Here is an 18,640-nt window from a genome sequence, read left to right on the forward strand (position 1 = left end):
GGATGAAGCACTGAGACTTCCAGGACCAGGACCAGGACCAGGACCAGGACCAGGACCAGGACCAGGACCAGCGGGGACCCTGAGTCATCTGGGAGGTCGTCTGTGATCTGGAGCCCATGTGAATCTGATGAAGAGCTGATGATCGATGATATCAGTCTTTGTTTTCTGCCTCTTGCTGAGGATCAGTGATAAAAAGATGTTGAGACACAGTTTCTGTACATGAATTTAAGATTTTCCCTTTTTTCTTCCATCTTTCTACATGTTCCACAGCGTAGGTGTTCCAGCTTTGATGATGCTCTGACTTCTATATGAGCTCGGGCTTTTATCTCGGTGCTGCTCCCCCTCCGTTTGCTGATCTGTGGGTATTTTACCAAGTAGAGTCGAAGCGTTAATTTGACAGCGTGAGGAGACGTCTCCTCTCACTGTGAAGTTGACTGAGAGGGGAGCTTTGATGTGGCGCGGCAGCAGCTTTGGCGCGATAACAGCGACACCAGGCCTGGAGAGCATCTCCGTCAGGATCATTCCCAGATCGATCAGTCACCCTGCGAGGTGGACGGGGGATCGTCTCATGATCGTCTCCTCGCTGCAGGAATATCGTTTTTCAATATCGATCAATAGCAGTGACAGTAATGAGCACGTTAGACTGCAGGTTTTTCTTTAAAGACTGTAAAAGCCCCTCTGAGTGTTGCATCCTACAAGCAGCACTGGTTCCTTTAAACCTGCTCTAAAGGGCAGAGCTGTGGTTCCACTGGGGGTTGAACCCAGGACCTTCTGCGTGTAAAGCAGACGTGATGACCACTACACTATGGAACCTGTGTGTCAGGACTAGTCTGAGTGTATCAAGTCCTCCACCTGTGTGCTGTTACATTTATACTTCTCAGTAGTTGAACAGTGAGGACCTTCACACAGGTTCCATAGTGTAGTGGTCATCACGTCTGCTTTACACGCAGAAGGTCCTGGGTTCAACCCCCAGTGGAACCACAGCTCTGTCTTACTGCTTTAAGATAAATGTCGCCTCTAGAGGGGAAAAGTTCACCACAGAATAGAGACTGATGGAAGTTTTCTAATCTCAGGATCAGAGGACGTTTCCTGATGCTCAGACCAGCTGCTTCTTTGGCATCAAACTGTGATAAGGATGCAGTCCAGTGATCCCCAGAAATGTTCCTCATGCTTTAAATGTAGACCAGCAACACTTCTGTAAAATCTCAGTCAATAAACTGCCGACATTTTAGTCTTTTTTTGTCACCAAGAAAGCCACAATCTCACTGTCTTCAAAGCCACCAGACTCCATTGACAAAAACAGCAATTTAACATCACAGAGCAAAGGAGTTTCTGGTCTGCTGCTGCCTGGATCAGTTGTTATTATGTGACTTTGGTGTTTTAAAGGGTTAGTTCACATCCAACACAATATTTGTGGGACACACAACAACACAAACACACTGACTGATGGAGGCAGCAGCAGAGCAGCAGCTCCTGTGTCCTGTTCTCTAAAATCCCTGTTTTAGTGAATGGAGTCTGGTGTGTGTGCTGTTTGTGGTTAAACCAAAAGGATCTTCCAGGTCTCTCTCTGTAGGGATCCTTTCCATGATGCTGTCACACACTTAGTACTACAGTGTGTGTATCAGTACTACAGTGTGTATCAGTACTACAGAGTGTGTATCGGTACTACAGAGTGTGTATCGGTACTACAGAGTGTGTATCAGTACTACAGTGTGTATCAGTACTACAGAGTGTGTATCAGTACTACAGAGTGTGTATCAGTACTACAGAGTGTGTATCGGTACTACAGTGTGTGTATCAGTACTACAGTGTGTGTATCAGTACTACAGTGTGTATCAGTACTACAGAGTGTGTATCAGTACTACAGTGTGTATCAGTACTACAGAGTGTGTATCAGTACTACAGTGTGTATTAGTACTACAGTGTGTATTAGTACTACAGAGTGTGTATTAGTACTACAGTGTGTACTGTACTCTGTCGGCCATGTGCTGAGCTCTCTGTTCTCATCTGTGTGAGCAGCTTTGAAAAGGAGCATCCATTGGGTCCATATGGGGGCCCTGAGGGCGGGAAGGGGGTGGTGTGTGTGTGTATAAGTGTGTGTGTAAGTGTGTGTATAGGTGTGTGTGTGTGTGTGTGTGAGTGTGTGTGTGTGTGTGTGTGTGTGTGTGGTTTTGGGAGGGTGCACAGAAGGCTGAGCAGCATGTTTCTCTCTCAGTCGGAGTCCAACTGGAGCAGCAAGAGGCTCAAACTACCTCTTTAATATATTTAATAAGCGTGGGAGGGGTGAGTGTGTGTGTGTGTGTGTGTGTGTGTGTGTGTGTGTGTGTGTGTGTGTGTGTGTGTGAGTGTGTGTGAGTGTGTGTGTGTGTGTGTGAGTGTGTGTGTGTGTGTGTGTGTGTGTGTGTGTGTGTGTGTGTGTGTGTGTGAGTGTGTGTGAGTGTGTGTGTGTGTGTGTGAGTGTGTGTGTGTGTGTGTGTGTGTGTGTGTGTGTGTGTGTGTGTGAGTGTGTGTGTGTGTGTGTGTGTGTGATATATCCACAGAGCTACACACTCTCTCATTGTTTGGTTACTTGGCTGATTAGTTGGTTGGTTTGTTAGCGCTTTGGTTACTTAACTAGTTGCTTGGCAGGTTGGTTGGTTGGTTGGTTGGTTGCTCCTCTGATTAGTTGGTTGGTTAGTTGGTTAGTTTGTTGGTTGGTTAGTTGGTCCATGTACCTGATGATCAGAGTGTTCAGCTGCAGCAGCCGTGTGTCGATTGTGTTTGGCTGCTGGTGATAAAGTGCTGCAGTCTGAGGAGGTAGAGAGTGTTACTGTGGTTAGACAGGAAGTAACCAGCCCTGTGTGTGTGTGTGTGTGTGTGTGTGTGTGCTCATGACGATCAGTTGCATACTGCTACAGCCTGGAAACGTTAGCGTAGCTTAGCATAAAGACAGAAAATGGACTAGCTGGACTCCGGCTGAGTCAGTCTGAGGAGCTGATAACATGAATATTGTCCTGGTGTCGCCTCTAAAAGGAGTCTGAACTTTTCACTGTGGTGATATTGTTGACTGATGCTGACAGAACATAGTTACTGGTTCCACTGGGGGTTGAACCCAGGACCTTCTGCGTGTAAAGCAGACATGATGACCACTACACTATGGAACCTGTGTGAAGGTCCTCACTGTTCAACTACTGAGAAGTATAAATGTAACAGCACACAGGTGGAGGACTTGATACACTCAGACTAGTCCTGACACACAGGTTCCATAGTGTAGTGGTCATCACGTCTGCTTTACACGCAGAAGGTCCTGGGTTCAACCCCCAGTGGAACCACAGCTCTGTCTTACTGCTGTAAGATAAATGTCGCCTCAGTGAGGGGAAAAGTTCACCACAGAATAGAGACTGATGGAGGTCTTCTAATCTCAGGATCAGAGGATGTTTCCTGATGCTCAGACCAGCTGCTTCTTTGGCATCAAACTGTGATAAGGATGCAGTCCAGTGATCCCCAGAAATGTTCCTGATGCTTTAAATGTAGACCAGCAACACCTCTGTAAAATCTCAGTCAATGAACTGCCGACATTTTAGTCTTTTTTTGTCACCAAGAAAGCCACAATCTCACTGTCTTCAAAGCCACCAGACTCCATTGACAAAAACAGTAATTTAACATCGCAGAGCAAAGGAGTTTCTGGTCTGCTGCTGCCTGGATCAGTTGTTATTATGTGACTTTGGTGTTTTAAAGGGTTAGTTCACATCCAACACAATATTTGTGGGACACACAATAAGACAAACACACTGACTGATGGAGGCAGCAGCAGAGCAGCAGCTCCTGTGTCCTGTTCTCTAAAATCCCTGTTTTAGTGAATGTAGTCTGGTGTGTGTGCTGTTTGTGGTTAAACCAAAAGGATCTTCCAGGTCTCTCTCTGTAGGGATCCTTTCCATGATGCTGTCACACACTTAGAATAACACTCTGAGCCTGTCAGTGGATCAAACAAGCTCTTTTAGTGGACCTACTGTGATCAGGTGGATTACATCACAGCCACTGCAGCTCAGTTGCAGCCTGCTGATTTGATCTACTGGGTCATTTCAAACCCCAAATATGTAAAAACAGGGCCCAGGTTTAAAAATACCACAGTTATTCTTCAACCTGTGTGTCGTGAGTCTCGACAGTGAAGTATTAATCCGCTGTAATGACCTTTAAAGGAGACGTAAGCGGACGTGACTGTACCGGACTGTTGTGTTTTACAGCACGGAGACTTGTTGTCGGACATATTTCATGTCATGCTTGTGTAACATTCACAGTCAAAAATAAATCCTTGTTAAGGCTTAGTGGAACGCAGGTGCAGCTTGTGTTACATCTGCAGTTTTCCTGCTCGGTGACGGCAGGTAAAAGAAAGTTTGTTTAAATGCACGCTGGTGTTGTTGAAGCTGCTGTTTGTGTGCTGTGGTTGCTCCTCACTTTAAAACAAGTCACATCTCTCCGTCTAATCCTTAAATCTTAGTGTATCTCCTCCATCTTAAGTGCTCACTTCATTTGATGCTGCGGGCGACTGAAGGCAGCGAGAGGAAGGGTGGCTTCCTCCTCTTCTTCTTCTTCTTTTCTCTTTTTGTGTTGAGCTCCCCCATGAGCGCCGATGAAATGACTTTGGCGGCTGCTGCTAATGCTCTATAATTGGTACGAGGAGCCACTTGCTCTGAACAATTATAAGCTGCAGGAGCTGTAATCTCTGCTGAGACAGACTCTCTCCATCGTCTGTGACTTTTTTTTTTTATCTTTCAGAGCTTTAAAACAGTTTCCAGACACAGTCGAGGTGGCAGAGACCACAGTGTTTGACAGCACACGTTGTACCTGCTGCAGCCTGGAGGACTGAGCGTTTCTCTTTCTGTCGTCAGTTGTTAGAAAGACAAACTGTCAGACACCTGGCAGAGCCTCAGCTGCAGTTTACTGTCTGCACGGCCTCAAAAAGGCTAAAAATTTGTGTTTACACTCCGTGTTTCTCCTAAAAACTCATCGAGTTTAGCCAGACATGTCAGATGCACTTAACGCGATCAGCCTCCTCATCGCTCGGCTCCCGTCAGGTCGTCTTTCCGCCGCGACACGTGAGCGTCGCTTCTGTCGATCTCTGCGGTTTGACTGCACATCGCTGAAGCGTGCCGGCTGTGTGATCTCCACTTCTGAAAAATGGCAGAAAGTCGAGGCGCTCTGTGGTTGGAGAGGGAAACCTCTGAAGATACTTGAATCAAAGCGAACAAAAATAAATCAAAGAGTTTTTGAAATCAAAATAGAAAATGTGCAGAGGGAGCTGAATGACATGACAAGCTCACATTAGACTAAATCCAGAAAACCTTTCATTGCTGGCTGTTTTTCTCCAGGAAAGCACACAAGCCAGGTTTTTCTCCACAGTTGGAGGTCGTGCTGCTTTTTGGTGCCTTACGATCCTTTTTAAGGGGTTAAAGCTACAGAGTGACCAGACCAAAGGCCAACAGCAGATCATCTCACCTCCAAACTACAGGATGAACACAGTTTATGAAGCATAGTGATTGAACTGGTGTAATGTCTGTGATCCTGCTGGAGGATGAAGGTTTTCGATGGTAAAACTTCAGACGAAGGACTGTTTTGTCTCCTTGTGACCGCTTGAGGCTGCGCAGCCTTCGGATTCAAGTTCCACCGATGACAATAGTCAAACACAGGACTTCTACCCAGGAGACTCGTGTGAAACCAAAAGTCAGTGTCGATTTATTTCAACATAAGTTCTGATTCGCACGTGATGTAACTTCCTTCTTTCTGTTCTGGATCCAACAAACTTGTTTGAACCTTTGATTTCCTGATCCTAACCATGTAGTCTTGGTGCCTAAACCCAACCGAACTGCATCCATTCCTGCGTTTACTCACATCACACATGTAGCACGACTTGAGTTATCGCTGGAAAATCAGCCTAGTCTGCTGTTTGGGTACCAGGACGTAATACAGGTGAGTGTTTAGTGTTTTTGGGGCATTCAAAAGACGAAAGGTGACTTTTTCTAACCAGACTACAACCAGAATATTCAAACACTCCGTCAGTTCAGAGTCAAACATGTCTAGAGCAGCTCTGACTAACTCAGACCAACTGAAACACATAATAAGAGCAGACAGCTGAGTAAAAAATGCATGAGGAGGGAGTGTGTGTGTGTGTGTGTGTGTGTGTGTGTGTGTGTGTGTGTGTGTGTGTGTGTGTGTGTGTGTGTGTGTGTGTGTGTGTGTGTGTGTGTGTGTGTGTGTGTGTGTGTGTGTGTGTGTGTGTGGAGTGCCGGTGGGGGAAGAACCAAAGACAAACGGCAGAGGAGGCACAGTGTTTGTGATGAAGCTGCTCTTGCTGATGGCCGTCCAGGCTGTGTCTCTGTCCCAGAGAGCTCTTCCTCCTTCAGCATCCTCGAGGCTCAGCTCGCTGTGAGCGAATGTTCCTCCCCTCCATCCATCAGAGCCCGGAGGGATCCACTCACCATGTCGCCCGCCTCTTCTGCCTAATGCCTCCTCTCTCTGCCGCGGCGTCCGGCCCGGCTGAACCCTACAGGGAAGCAGCTTCTCCGTCCCTCATGTGCTTCCTTATGTTGCAGCCTTCTGCTCAGCTCAGCTGATGAATTATGGAGGAGAGCAGGACGACTGAAACGGCCCGGCATAGTGAGAGCACACTCAATGTTTGATTAGCTTTACAATGCGAGTGTGAAACCCAACCGAGACAAAGATCCAGAAGATCCCTGGAGGACATACAAGAGAAGAGCGTGCAGCTTTAGCTCCATGCTAACGTTCTCACTCTTAGTTTAAACGTGGTCTTCAGCACAGTTTTCCCTGCTCGTGGTTCATCGTCATCCTTCAACAGTGTAGAAGTTGTAGAAGAAAATGTTTCCTTTCTAAAATATCTTGACGTCTGACCGCAGTGATTTTGTCTGCAGGGCCGACAGGTGTGGCTGTAATTCATCTGTTGTCAGGTGTATTTGGGGGGGTGGGGGGGGACAACGTTTCATCGTGCTGGCGCGCCCTTCGTTGTCATCTGTAGCCTCACTGTGACTGGTGTGAGCCCCCGCCGTCCTCTGACAGCGAGAGTCGTTGAATATTTCAGCAGCGAGCTGCAGGTTCTGGGTCAGTGTGTCAGTGTGTGATCTGCTGTAACAGACTGCAGAGACACTGGGAGGAGGAGGAGGAGGAGGAGGAGGAGGAGGAGGAGGAAGAGGAGGAAGAGGAGGATCACTAAAATGCAGACGGAGCCCCAAACTGCATGTGTGGTCCTAAAGTGGTCGGCTGCTCAGGTCTGATATTTACAGAGCAGTTTCAGAGAGTAAAACTAAGATATGTTAAATGACTGTAGGTAGTAAAAGTGTTGGAACTGGTCCAGTAGATCACCTCAAACAGGCTGTAAAAAAGAGATAAGACTATAAGATCCCTCAGGTGATCTGGTCCACTTAGGGGCTGACGAATGTAGACCGTGAGCTGTGGTTCCACTGGGGGTTGAACCCAGGACCTTCTGCGTGTAAAGCAGACGTGATGACCACTACACTATGGAACCTGTGCCCAGCCTCAGTATCACTGAGAGCTGAAACAGGACGTCAAATAAAACTACACTGTTTTGGGATTCGTTCTCAACATTTAGAAGGTTTGAGAAACTTGGACTGCATCTGTACCAGAGTTTGATCCAGAAGAAGCAGCTGGTCTGAGCATCAGGAACCAACCAAGACCTGCATCATCTTCTAAGAGAAGAGCTTGATTTATTATTCTGTGGTGAACATTTCTCCTCCTTCAGGCTGCAGCTACAAAGGTGTTCAAGCAGTAAGACAAGTGCTTGTTTAATCCACTGACAGGCTCAGAGTGTTATTCTAAGTGTGTGACAGCATCATAGAAAGGATCCCTACAGAGAGAGACCTGGAAGATCCTTTTGGTTTAACCACAAACAGCACACACACCAGACTACATTCACTAAAACAGGGATTTTAGAGAACAGGACACAGGAGCTGCTGCTCTGCTGCTGCCTCCATCAGGTAGTTTATTTGTCTTATTGTGTGTCCCACAAATATTGTGTTGAATGTGAACTAACCCTTTAAAACACCAAAGTCACATAATGACAACTGATCCAGGCAGCAGCAGACCAGAAACTCCTTTGTTCTGTGATGTTAAATTACTGTTTTTGTCAATGGAGTCTGGTGGCTTTGAAGACAGTGAGATTGTGGCTTTCTTGGTCATTCAACCTGTACTCTAAAATAAGTCTGACAAAAATGTTCACTATAAGGTGACTAAAGTGTCGGCACTTCCGCTATTTGATGATCATTTCCCCTCATTCAGGTTACAGCTGATGATATAATTGTCTTAAAGCAGTAAGACAGAGCTGTGGTTCCACTGGGGGTTGAACCCAGGACCTTCTGCGTGTAAAGCAGACGTGATGACCACTACACTATGGAACCTGTGTGAAGGTCCTCACTGTTCAACTACTGAGAAGTATAAATGTAACAGCACACAGGTGGAGGACTTGATACACTCAGACTAGTCCTGACACACAGGTTCCATAGTGTAGTGGTCATCACGTCTGCTTTACACGCAGAAGGTCCTGGGTTCAACCCCCAGTGGAACCACAGCTCTGTCTTCTTATCAGCTGATGAAACAAACCCTGTTTGCATTGGAGGTGAGTGTGCTCTGCTAACTCTGCTAACTCTGCTCCTCCTGATTCTCACACCGGCCGCCTGCTCTGAACAAAATAAATATAAAATGGTACAGATAAAGATTCTCAAAAATGTTCCTGATGCTTTGGATTAAAACCTGCAAAGCTTCATCACTATTATATTATATATGTAATTCATACCATAATTTTGATACGATAAAAACAATTCGACATCACCATGGCAACAGTTCGTTGGCTGTTCGAATACACCTGAACGCAACATTAAGGATAAGAGGAATGAATAATGAATGAATACACCTTCAGTGGTAAAGGGTCTTTATAACTATAACATGTCGTAAAACAACCAAAACAATAGAAAACGACTTCAGTTTCATCGTTGTCGTGGGACGCTGTCGTGTTTCCATCAATATTCTTTAATTCATACTTTGAGGTTTCACAGCAGAAAAAGTTCATGGAAACAAAAGAATTTCTTCAATTTCAGTCAAATAAGGTTGTTTTTTTCTCAAACACTGAACTCCTGATCCACTCTGTGACCTTTCTTACAACAACACATGAAAAAGAACCAGATGTGATGTTTCTATCATGTTTCCTACCGTTTTTAATGGCGTCTTGAGCTCTCTTCTTCTGTGGTGCTTTAGTTTTCTGACTGGACTAAGAGACCAGAGGAAGTGACTCCTGCTGATCACAGAGCACTAGTGGATAAAAACAGCACCACTCACTGATTTTCTTCTAAACTCTGCGTCACATTTGATCACATTTGATCACATTTGATCACATTTGATCACAGATGATCACATTTGATCACAGATGATCTCCCCGCCTCGTCCTGACGGCCTGAAGGATTCTGGGTTTCTGTTGCTCTTGCGGCTGAAGCAGCGTCTCCTCCTCCTGCTGCAGCCTGGAGTTGAAAAGGGCAGAGCTGATGAATATTCTAATCTGGCCTAGATTCCATGCTGAAGCCTCGTAGGTGCCTGATGACAGCGCCTATTATCGTGTCTTTGAAATATGAAGCGTGTGCGGAGGATGTGTGTGTTTGTGTGCAGGCAGGATTAATTCAGGAGGCAGTCAAAGGTCGCTGCAGATGAACGACGCCGTGCGCTGAACCTGGAAACAGAGCGAGGGCTTTTCTGCTGATGAGGGCTTTTGCAGCCACGTGGAATCGAGTTGTTTTCCAGGTCAGCGTTCGATGATCAATGAAATCAACCGGACCGTTTATCTTTACCTGTTTATTCTTCCTCTGGAGTGGAAGCAGCTCGCTCAGGTTCCCTCAGCGATACCACAGCGGCTCAGTGTTTGCTCTGAGCAGGATGAGGCGGGTCTAGAGCTTCAGGCGTGAGTGATATCTGACACCATCAGGAGCAGGAAGCAGGTCCAAGATGTGCAGCAGTCATGTTGCTGATGTTGCTGATGTTGCGATGGTGTGTCAGAGAAACTTCAGCCCTGGTAGGTAGTAAAAGTGTTGGAACTGGTCCAGTAGATCACCTCAGCCAGCAGACACCAAACGGGCTGCAATGGCTACAACGTGATCCTTTGGGACAACTGCACCTGATCACAGTAGGTCCACTAAAAGAGCTTGTTTGATCCACTGGCAGGCTCAGAGTGTTATTCTGAGTGTGTGACAGCATCATGGAAAGGATCCCTACAGAGAGAGACCTGGAAGATCCTGAAGCAGCTGGTCTGAGCATCAGGGACAAACCTCTGATCCTGAGATTAGAAGACCTGCGTCATCTTCTACAAGAACAACTTGAGTCTCTATTCTGTGGTGAACATTTCCCCTCATTCAGGTTACAGCTGATGATGTAATTGTCTTAAAGCAGTAAGACAGAGCTGTGGTTCCACTGGGGGTTGAACCCAGGACCTTCTGCGTGTAAAGCAGACGTGATGACCACTACACTATGGAACCTGTGTCTGATGCAGATTACTATTCAATTCACTATTTTCCATCTGTAACTAAGCGATGGAGGCAGCAGCAGCAGCTCCTGTAGTCTGAGAAACCTAAATATGAACAAACAGGGCCCAGATTTTAAAAACAACAAAGTTACTCTTGAAGAGGAGAAATCTTCATGGTGATCTTCACCTTTCTCCTCAGCCTGATCTCTGAGGAGTGCCTGCAGCACCCTGAGGGCCCCCCAGGGGACAGTCGCCATGTTCCCGTGTGCTTCCAGGCAGTAAAAGGTAGCTCTGATCTATCAGGGTCGTTCCTCCTCCTTTCTTTTTTGATTAACTGTCCAGCTTGTGTGTCTATGAAGCTCTTTGCTGGACAGTTTGAGGACAAACTGCCGTCAGTCTCAGTCACAAAGATGTTTATTTCCCACATCATCCTGTTCGTCCTTCAGGAGTCAGCTGGAGGTCAGCTGACAATTTAAAAGTGATTCCTCAGAGCTGGAGGAGCTGCAGCAGTTTTTTTTTTTTTTCCACCATCAGTCCTGCTCAGACTGCAGCGAAAAACCATTAAATGTGACCAGAAATAATCCAGCAAAGGAAATAAAAATCATCCTCTGCTCAGAAACACCCCAAGATGGCTGAAGTCACAAAGGATTCAGCTGGAGCTTCATCATCAGAGGTAACACAGGACTCTTTGTCCTACAGTGTGTCTTTGCCTCTGTACTTCCAGTTCAGCAGCCTCAGTTCATTACAATCACAGTATAAAGTCACACAGGAGACAATAAAGGAGAACTCTGGTGTTTATAACAGCCATTAAGTGCTCTCTTCAAAGCCACCAGACTCCATTGAGAAAAACAGTAATTTTACCTCACAGAACACAGGAGCTGCTGGTCTGCTGCTGCTGTTTGTTTGAGTTATTGTGAGACTTCAGTGCTTTAAAGGGTCAGTTTGGAAACTGACACAATATTTATGTAACACAATATAACACAAACAAACTAATCAATGGAGGCAGCAGCAGAGCAGCAGCTCCTGTGTCCTGTTCTCTAAAATCCCTGTTTTAGTGAATGTAGTCTGGTGTGTGTGCTGTTTGTGGTTAAACCAAAAGGATCTTCCAGGTCTCTCTCTGTAGGGATCCTTTCCATGATGCTGTCACACACTTAGAATAACACTCTGAGCCTGTCAGTGGATCAAACAAGCTCTTTTAGTGGACCTACTGTGATCAGGTGCAGTTGTCCCAAAGGATCACGTTGCAGCCATTGCAGCCCGTTTGGTGGCTGCTGGCTGAGGTGATCTACTGGACCAGTTCCAACACTTTTACTACCTACCAGTCACTCACACACCAGGATGAGGACAGAGAGGACCAGGGGGAGAAATATCAGAATTACCCTCTTAGTGTACTGCATGTTGGTGTGGCTGTGGGACACTTCTTACCATCAGACTTTTTATTTGTCTTCAGCAAAGATGAACCCAGGATCAGATCAGGATCAGAGGGTCTGAATCAGCACAATATAAATCAATATTAAAGGAATCAGAGCGGATCGAGGCCAAAGGAGCTCCATCGGGACACTTGTAGGCGACATCCACCTACGTCCACATCCTCCAGAGCTCAGATCACACAAAAGGGGGATTACGCTGTAAAATACGAAGACACTGCAGAACAAAACTATAAATATGATTAGTGACTTTTAAAAGTTTTGTCAGCCTCAGGTGACTGGAAGGACTGAACAAGGAGACGCTGCATGTCTGCCTCCACAGGCTGTGGTGTGTGTGTGTGTGTGTGTGTGTGTGTGTGTGTGTGTGAGGGAGAGATGGCAGACGACCAGATGGCTGATGGGAGGAGACTTGACAGAGGAGGTGAACGGCACCAGAGGGGGAGAGCTGAACGGAAAAATCAAAGCACACACACACTTACCCAGGATTTGATCTACTGTATGTTTTACAGTGTAGGCGGGAAAACGTCTGACATAATACAGAAATCTGAGCTCTGAAAATACATTTGCAGTGATGACAAAAGGTGAGGATCACCATGGTGATTTACTCCCCCATTTTCTAAAATCTGGGCCCTATTTGTACATATTTTGGTGTCTAATCCACTTGATCACAGTAGGTCCACTAAAAGAGCTTGTTTGATCCACTGACAGGCTCAGAGTGTTATTCTAAGTGTGTGACAGCATCATGGAAAGGATCCCTACAGAGAGAGACCTGGAAGATCCTTTTGGTTTAACCACAAACAGCACACACACCAGACTACATTCACTAAAACAGGGATTTTAGAGAACAGGACACAGGAGCTGCTGCTCTGCTGCTGCCTCCATCAGTCAGTGTGTCTGTGTTATTGTGTGTCCCACAAATATTGTGTTGAATGTGAACTAACCCTTTAAAACACAGAAGTCACATAATAACAACTGATCCAGGCAGCAGCAGACCAGCAACTCCTTTGCTCTGCGATGTTAAATTACTGTTTTTGCCAATGGAGTCTGGTGGCTTTGAAGACAGTGAGATTGTGGCTTTCTTGGTCATTCAACCTGTACTCTAAAATAAGTCTGACAAAATGTTCACTATAAGGTGACTAAAATGTCAGCAGTTTCAGAGAGACCTGGAAGATCCTGAAGCAGCTGGTCTGAGCATCAGGAACAAACCTCTGATCCTGAGATTAGAAGACCTGCGTCATCTTCTACAAGAACAACTTGAGTCTCTATTCTGTGATGATCATTTCCCCTCACTGAGGTTACAGCTGATGATATAATTGTCTTAAAGCAGTAAGACAGAGCTGTGGTTCCACTGGGGGTTGAACCCAGGACCTTCTGCGTGTAAAGCAGACGTGATGACCACTACACTATGGAACCTCTGTTTTTTAGCAATTACTATTCTAAACAACAACAACAAGTGTTTACAATTAATCCTGGGTATAAATGTAATAGCACTCAAAAGTCAGTTTGTGTGTTCAAACTGCAGCTAACCAATGGAGACAGCAGCAGACCAGCAGCTCCTGTGTTCTGTGGAGGTAAAATCACTGTTTTTTTCAATGGAGTCTGGTGTGTTTGAGTGTGTTATAACAGCCGTTCTATCGCTCTCTGCACACACACCAGACTACATTCACTAAAACAGGGATTTTACACAGGAGCTGCTTAACTGACTAACCCCTGAGGCAGCAGTAGATGTAAACACACACACACACACACACTCGGCCGTGTGTCACCAGAGCAGCGACAGATTTTGGCCCTGGGACCGTCCCCGTCCCCCCTGCAGCCCTCTGGAGAGCAGCCAGTCAGGAGGGGGGGGGGCATGACACCCTGAAGTGAAGTGGCTCTATTGTTTTCTGTTTGTTCTGACAGTTGTTCAGGTTTACGGTCCAAACTCAGACTGATCAAACCTTTAGATATAAAATCAGGGCTCTACTTTCCTGTTTGTTTGTCATGACGTCTCCTTATTATCTCTCTATAATTAGTATTATCCTTAGGATTCTGATTATTAGTAATATTTGGATCAGCTTTAGAAATAAAGTAAGCTCAGTCCTCTGAAGTGAAGGAGACTTTCCCCCCAAACTCTCATAACTAACAACGTTAAATAAGGTTTTATCTGTGAGTGCAGTAAAAACTACATTTCAAACACCCAGGGCTGATGGGAAATGGTGTTTGTCAGAGTTAAATAAATGTCTGTTAGCCACTACCTGTCTCTGAATGAGTGAAGAAGATCCACGGCTACAGAAGACGAAGCTTCAAAAATCAGTGACGATCCAAAGAAGAACACACATTTAGTTACTATTGCTGCTATGGTTACTTTAAAAACATCAATATCAACTAAAAAACTACAATCTTTGCTCTAAACTCGATCTGTTTCGTCGGTTATCAGTGTTGCTCTGAAGGATAAATGAGGTTTTCTTCAGCTCATCTTATCTGCTCTTCTCTGTGTTGCAGGTTTGTCGGCGGCCGTGAAGAAGACGCACACATGTAAGTCCACTGTTTCTGTCCCTCAGCGAGGGGGTGGGGGGGTCATATTAATATTCAGAGAAAGAACTCTGTGTTTATGAGATTAAGGCTGGAAATTATGGGAGAATTTGCAATAAAAATGAGAATGAATTGAATATTCTCTGCGATCATACAGTCACAGATCAACTACAAGAACAGTTTCAGGGCTAAAATCAGAGTTTAATCTGAGATAAATGTGTTTGTGACTGTTTCACACAAACACTGTTTGGATCCGTCGAACAGTAAAGATGAATTATCTCCAAACACGAAGGTACTGAACAATAAAAGCTGTTGGCAGAGCAGTCTGTGGGTTCTCACGGCTTCCGGCACCACAAACAGCTCCGATGAGTCTGGATGAAGCAGAAACCAGTCAAAGTCTCACCGGATGAGTTTTTAATGCACCGACAGTTTAGTTTTTCCACACAGGAGCCGTTTGTCCTGTAAACTGTGGAGGGCCTGCAGAATAAATGATGATAAATGTGTGGTGGGGGGGCCGCTGCCGGAGCTGAGCCGCTCTCGTTAGAGCTGATGAGGACGGATAATGAATGTGAGATCCTCTGTGCGTGGGACGATCGGAGGCTCCGGGCGCCGTGGAGGCCTCCTCCAAACAACTCAGAACCTGCTGACTGGCTGTGATGAGGGGAGGCGGAGAGCGTAAATCGTCCCCCCCGTTCTGCCAATTTGGAGGAAGAATGAAGCTCCTGCTGCTCCTCAGCTTCCTCTCGCCTGCAGCCTGAAGTCTCCAGCGCTCGGCTTCACTCTGCCGGCTGGTTTCAGGCAGCTTAAATCGTTTTCAGAAGCGCTCCACAGATTAGTTTTATGAAGCAGACACTGGGGGCTCTCTGTTAGCTCCCTGTTAGCTCTCTGTTAGCTCTCTGTTAGCTCCCTGTTAGCTCCCCGTTAGCTCTCTGTTAGCTCCCTGTTAGCTCTCTGTTAGCTCTCTGTTAGCTCCCTGTTAGCTCTCTGTTAGCTCTCTGTTAGCTCCCTGTTAGCTCCCTGTTAGCTCTCCGTTAGCTCTCTGTTAGCTCCCTGTTAGCTCTCTGTTAGCTCTCTGTTAGCTCTCCGTTAGCTCCCCGTTAGCTCTCTGTTAGCTCCCTGTTAGCTCTCTGTTAGCTCTCTGTTAGCTCTCCGTTAGCTCCCTGTTAGCTCTCCGTTAGCTCCCTGTTAGCTCCCTGTTAGCTCTCTGTTAGCTCTCTGTTAGCTCCCTGTTAGCTCCCTGTTAGCTCTCTGTTAACTCTCTGTTAGCTCTCTCTTAGCTCTCTGTTAGCTCCCTGTTAGCTCCCTGTTAACTCTCTGTTAGCTCTCTGTTAGCTCTCTGTTAGCTCCCTGTTAGCTCTCTGTTAGCTCCCTGTTAGCTCCCTGTTAACTCTCTGTTAGCTCTCTCTTAGCTCTCTGTTAGCTCCCTGTTAGCTCCCTGTTAGCTCCCTGTTAACTCTCTCTTAGCTCTCTCTTAGCTCTCTGTTAGCTCCCTGTTAGCTCTCTGTTAGCTCCCTGTTAGCTCTCTGTTAGCTCCCTGTTAGCTCCCTGTTAGCTCTCTGTTAGCTCCCTGTTAGCGCCCTGTTAGCTCTCTGTTAGCTCTCTGTAGATTCAGGGTCGGCCTGCTGAAGGGCTGCAGGAGGTCACGTGATCAACAGATCCCCTTATGACATCAGAAAGGGATCCGAATCTAAACAGAGTGTTTTCACACATTTACTGAAAGCTGGAGAGCGGACGGTCTTTGCTCAGAGTCTGGTCTCTAAGCACACCAGGGACTTTAATATGGGACCTTTACAGTAATTGTGTCCCTGGACCTGATCTGAGTCCTTGAACCTGAAAACAGACCTTTGCACTGTAGTGGATGAGTTACAAAACTTTTTGTACCTCAAACACTCATTTCAAACCAAAATATGTGAAAATAGGACCCAGGTTAAATTCCTGTTTTGTGAATACAGTAATTTTACCCCCGCAGACCACAGGAGCTGCTGCTGCTGCTGCCTCCAGTGGGTCGTTGCAGATGGAAAGTACAAACTCCTCTAGCTGTGGCGGCTTAAAAAGAAAAGATTTAATGTTTTTGAATAGAAATTCAACGTAATTCTATGTAAAACACAGGTTCCATAGTGTAGTGGTCATCACGTCTGCTTTACACGCAGAAGGTCCTGGGTTCAACCCCCAGTGGAACCACACCTCTGTCTTACTGCTTTAAGATAAATGAGGGGAAATGTTCATCAAATGACATTTTACTTTTTTTTTTCACCTTATAGTGAACATTTTTGTCAGACTTATTTTATCTTATCATTATATGATGAGAAATGCAGGTTTAATGACCAAGAAAGCCACAATCTCGCTGTCTTCAAAGCCACCAGACTCCATTGACAAAAACAGTAATTTAACATCACAGAGTAAAGGAGTTTCTGGTCTGCTGCTGCCTGGATCAGTTGTTATTATGTGACTTTGGTGTTTTAAAGGGTTAGTTCACATTCAACACAATATTTGTGGGACACACAATAAGACAAATAAACTGAGTGATGGAGGCAGCAGCAGAGCAGCAGCTCCTGTGTCCTGTTCTCTAAAATCCCTGTTTTAGTGAATGTAGTCTGGTGTGTGTGCTGTTTGTGGTTAAACCAAAAGGATCTTCCAGGTCTCTCTCTGTAGGGATCCTTTCCATGATGCTGTCAGACATCCACAGGTGCTTTACTGCAGGTGCACATGATGATGTGGTAGAAATGTAAGAATACACATTAATAGGTGGTCTTCACTCCTTGAATCATCTTGTGGTTTGTTGTGCTCAAGCAGTGAACAGTTCATCCTGTGTGAACTGAAACTCACGTTCTCAGCTGATGGATATCTCGTGCAGCTGGGAGGGAGAACGGATGGATGTGATTGGTGGACACGTTTCTGCTGAAGCTGCAGTTTCTCTGTGGCTTCTTGTTGTCGTCCTGTGTTATCTTCCTCTTTGTTGTTTGCTCTTTTCTCTCTTGTTCTCTGTATCACACCTCCTTCCTGTCTTTTCATGCCCCCGCCCGCCCCTGCATCTGTTTCTGTGAGCCACAGTGACGAAAAGAGGCAGCACAAACACTTAGTGTGTTGTTTGTGTCCATCGTGAAGCTGCTGTGTGTTAAAAACTGATCGTCTTTTAATAGTCGAGGGAAAACATGACGCACCACTGCTGCCAAACTTCATTGAAAAAAACAGCCATTTTACTTAGCAGAGCACGAGAGCTGCTGCGCCACAGCTGCCTCCATCGCTTGGTGTGTTTGTGTTGTGTGTGAATTTGGTGTTTTAAATCAGTCACTCAGATCCAAACTAACATTTTAGAGTTCAGTGATCGAGGCGGCAGTAGTCTAGTAACTCCCTTGTTCTGCGAGGTAAAATCAATGTTTTTGTCAATGGAGTTTGGTGTTTCTGAAGAGAGCATCAAGCAAAACAATGGAGTTAGTTCTCCAACAAAAAGTTCTCTCTGATGGCAATGTAAGGCGGTAAACACTTTCTTCTGTGGGCAGGATTATGAAGTAGGCAAAACGCTGTGGCTCCACGTCCAGATTATGTTGATGATGTTTTGGGGCCTCAGGCATTTTGCAGGATCAACAGTTAGAGCAGTAAGTGTGATATATCGGCCACAGCTGCAGGCGATCAGACCATCATGTTCCTCCATCAGGCTTAAATCAATAATGACAGGACATGCAGCCGATCAGAACCAATAACCACAAATATTACCTTTTTAAAAAACTAACATTAATTTAGACTTCTGATCCACAGGAGAAACTTCAGCTCTCAGTGAATCAGGATTAAAACATTTCAGGAGGCAAAATCAGACAATTACAAATAATTTCTCACACACACACACACACACACACACACACACACACACACACACACACACACACACACAGCCAATCAGAGCTGTCTCTTCCATCACCTCTCTTCTCATTGGCTGGCAGCTGTGTCAGTCATGGAGGGGGCGTGGCCGGGGTTAGTAGGGGGGGTGGTCACACTGATGATGTCACAGTCACATGGATCCTCATGTGGTGCAGAGAGCAGCTCAGGGTGACAGAGCTGAGAGGGAGCTGCTGCTGATCACACACACACACACACACCCACACACACATGTACACACACATGTATATATATATTTATATATAATACTACACACACACACACACACAGAGGCTGCTCCTGCTCCTGCTTCCTC

The 18,640-nt window shown here is 45.8% G+C and overlaps 1 protein-coding gene and 10 non-coding genes across 11 annotated transcripts in view; 5 read left to right on the plus strand and 6 right to left on the minus strand.

Moving 5' to 3' along the window:
* The window catches only part of LOC139225615 (nuclear receptor ROR-alpha A-like), a 75,308-nt gene that overhangs the window by 34,998 nt on the left and 21,670 nt on the right, over window positions 1-18,640 (plus strand). Inside the window, exon 2 of the mRNA XM_070856443.1 lies at window positions 14,422-14,454. Within this exon, the coding sequence (XP_070712544.1) occupies window positions 14,422-14,454 (33 nt within the window). The remainder of the gene's footprint in view (window positions 1-14,421; window positions 14,455-18,640) is intronic.
* On the minus strand, window positions 741-813 carry trnav-uac (transfer RNA valine (anticodon UAC)). The gene has a single exon. It is a non-coding gene; the product is annotated as a tRNA-Val (tRNA).
* trnav-uac (transfer RNA valine (anticodon UAC)) lies at window positions 909-981 on the plus strand. The gene has a single exon. It is a non-coding gene; the product is annotated as a tRNA-Val (tRNA).
* trnav-uac (transfer RNA valine (anticodon UAC)) lies at window positions 3,071-3,143 on the minus strand. Its single transcript has one exon. It is a non-coding gene; the product is annotated as a tRNA-Val (tRNA).
* Window positions 3,239-3,311, plus strand: trnav-uac (transfer RNA valine (anticodon UAC)). Its single transcript has one exon. It is a non-coding gene; the product is annotated as a tRNA-Val (tRNA).
* trnav-uac (transfer RNA valine (anticodon UAC)) lies at window positions 7,444-7,516 on the minus strand. The gene has a single exon. It is a non-coding gene; the product is annotated as a tRNA-Val (tRNA).
* trnav-uac (transfer RNA valine (anticodon UAC)) lies at window positions 8,333-8,405 on the minus strand. Its single transcript has one exon. It is a non-coding gene; the product is annotated as a tRNA-Val (tRNA).
* trnav-uac (transfer RNA valine (anticodon UAC)) lies at window positions 8,501-8,573 on the plus strand. Its single transcript has one exon. It is a non-coding gene; the product is annotated as a tRNA-Val (tRNA).
* Window positions 10,451-10,523, minus strand: trnav-uac (transfer RNA valine (anticodon UAC)). Its single transcript has one exon. It is a non-coding gene; the product is annotated as a tRNA-Val (tRNA).
* Window positions 13,278-13,350, minus strand: trnav-uac (transfer RNA valine (anticodon UAC)). Its single transcript has one exon. It is a non-coding gene; the product is annotated as a tRNA-Val (tRNA).
* Window positions 16,560-16,632, plus strand: trnav-uac (transfer RNA valine (anticodon UAC)). The gene has a single exon. It is a non-coding gene; the product is annotated as a tRNA-Val (tRNA).

The sequence above is a fragment of the Pempheris klunzingeri genome, chromosome 1 (assembly GCF_042242105.1).
Source record: "Pempheris klunzingeri isolate RE-2024b chromosome 1, fPemKlu1.hap1, whole genome shotgun sequence".
Lineage (NCBI taxonomy): Eukaryota > Metazoa > Chordata > Actinopteri > Acropomatiformes > Pempheridae > Pempheris > Pempheris klunzingeri.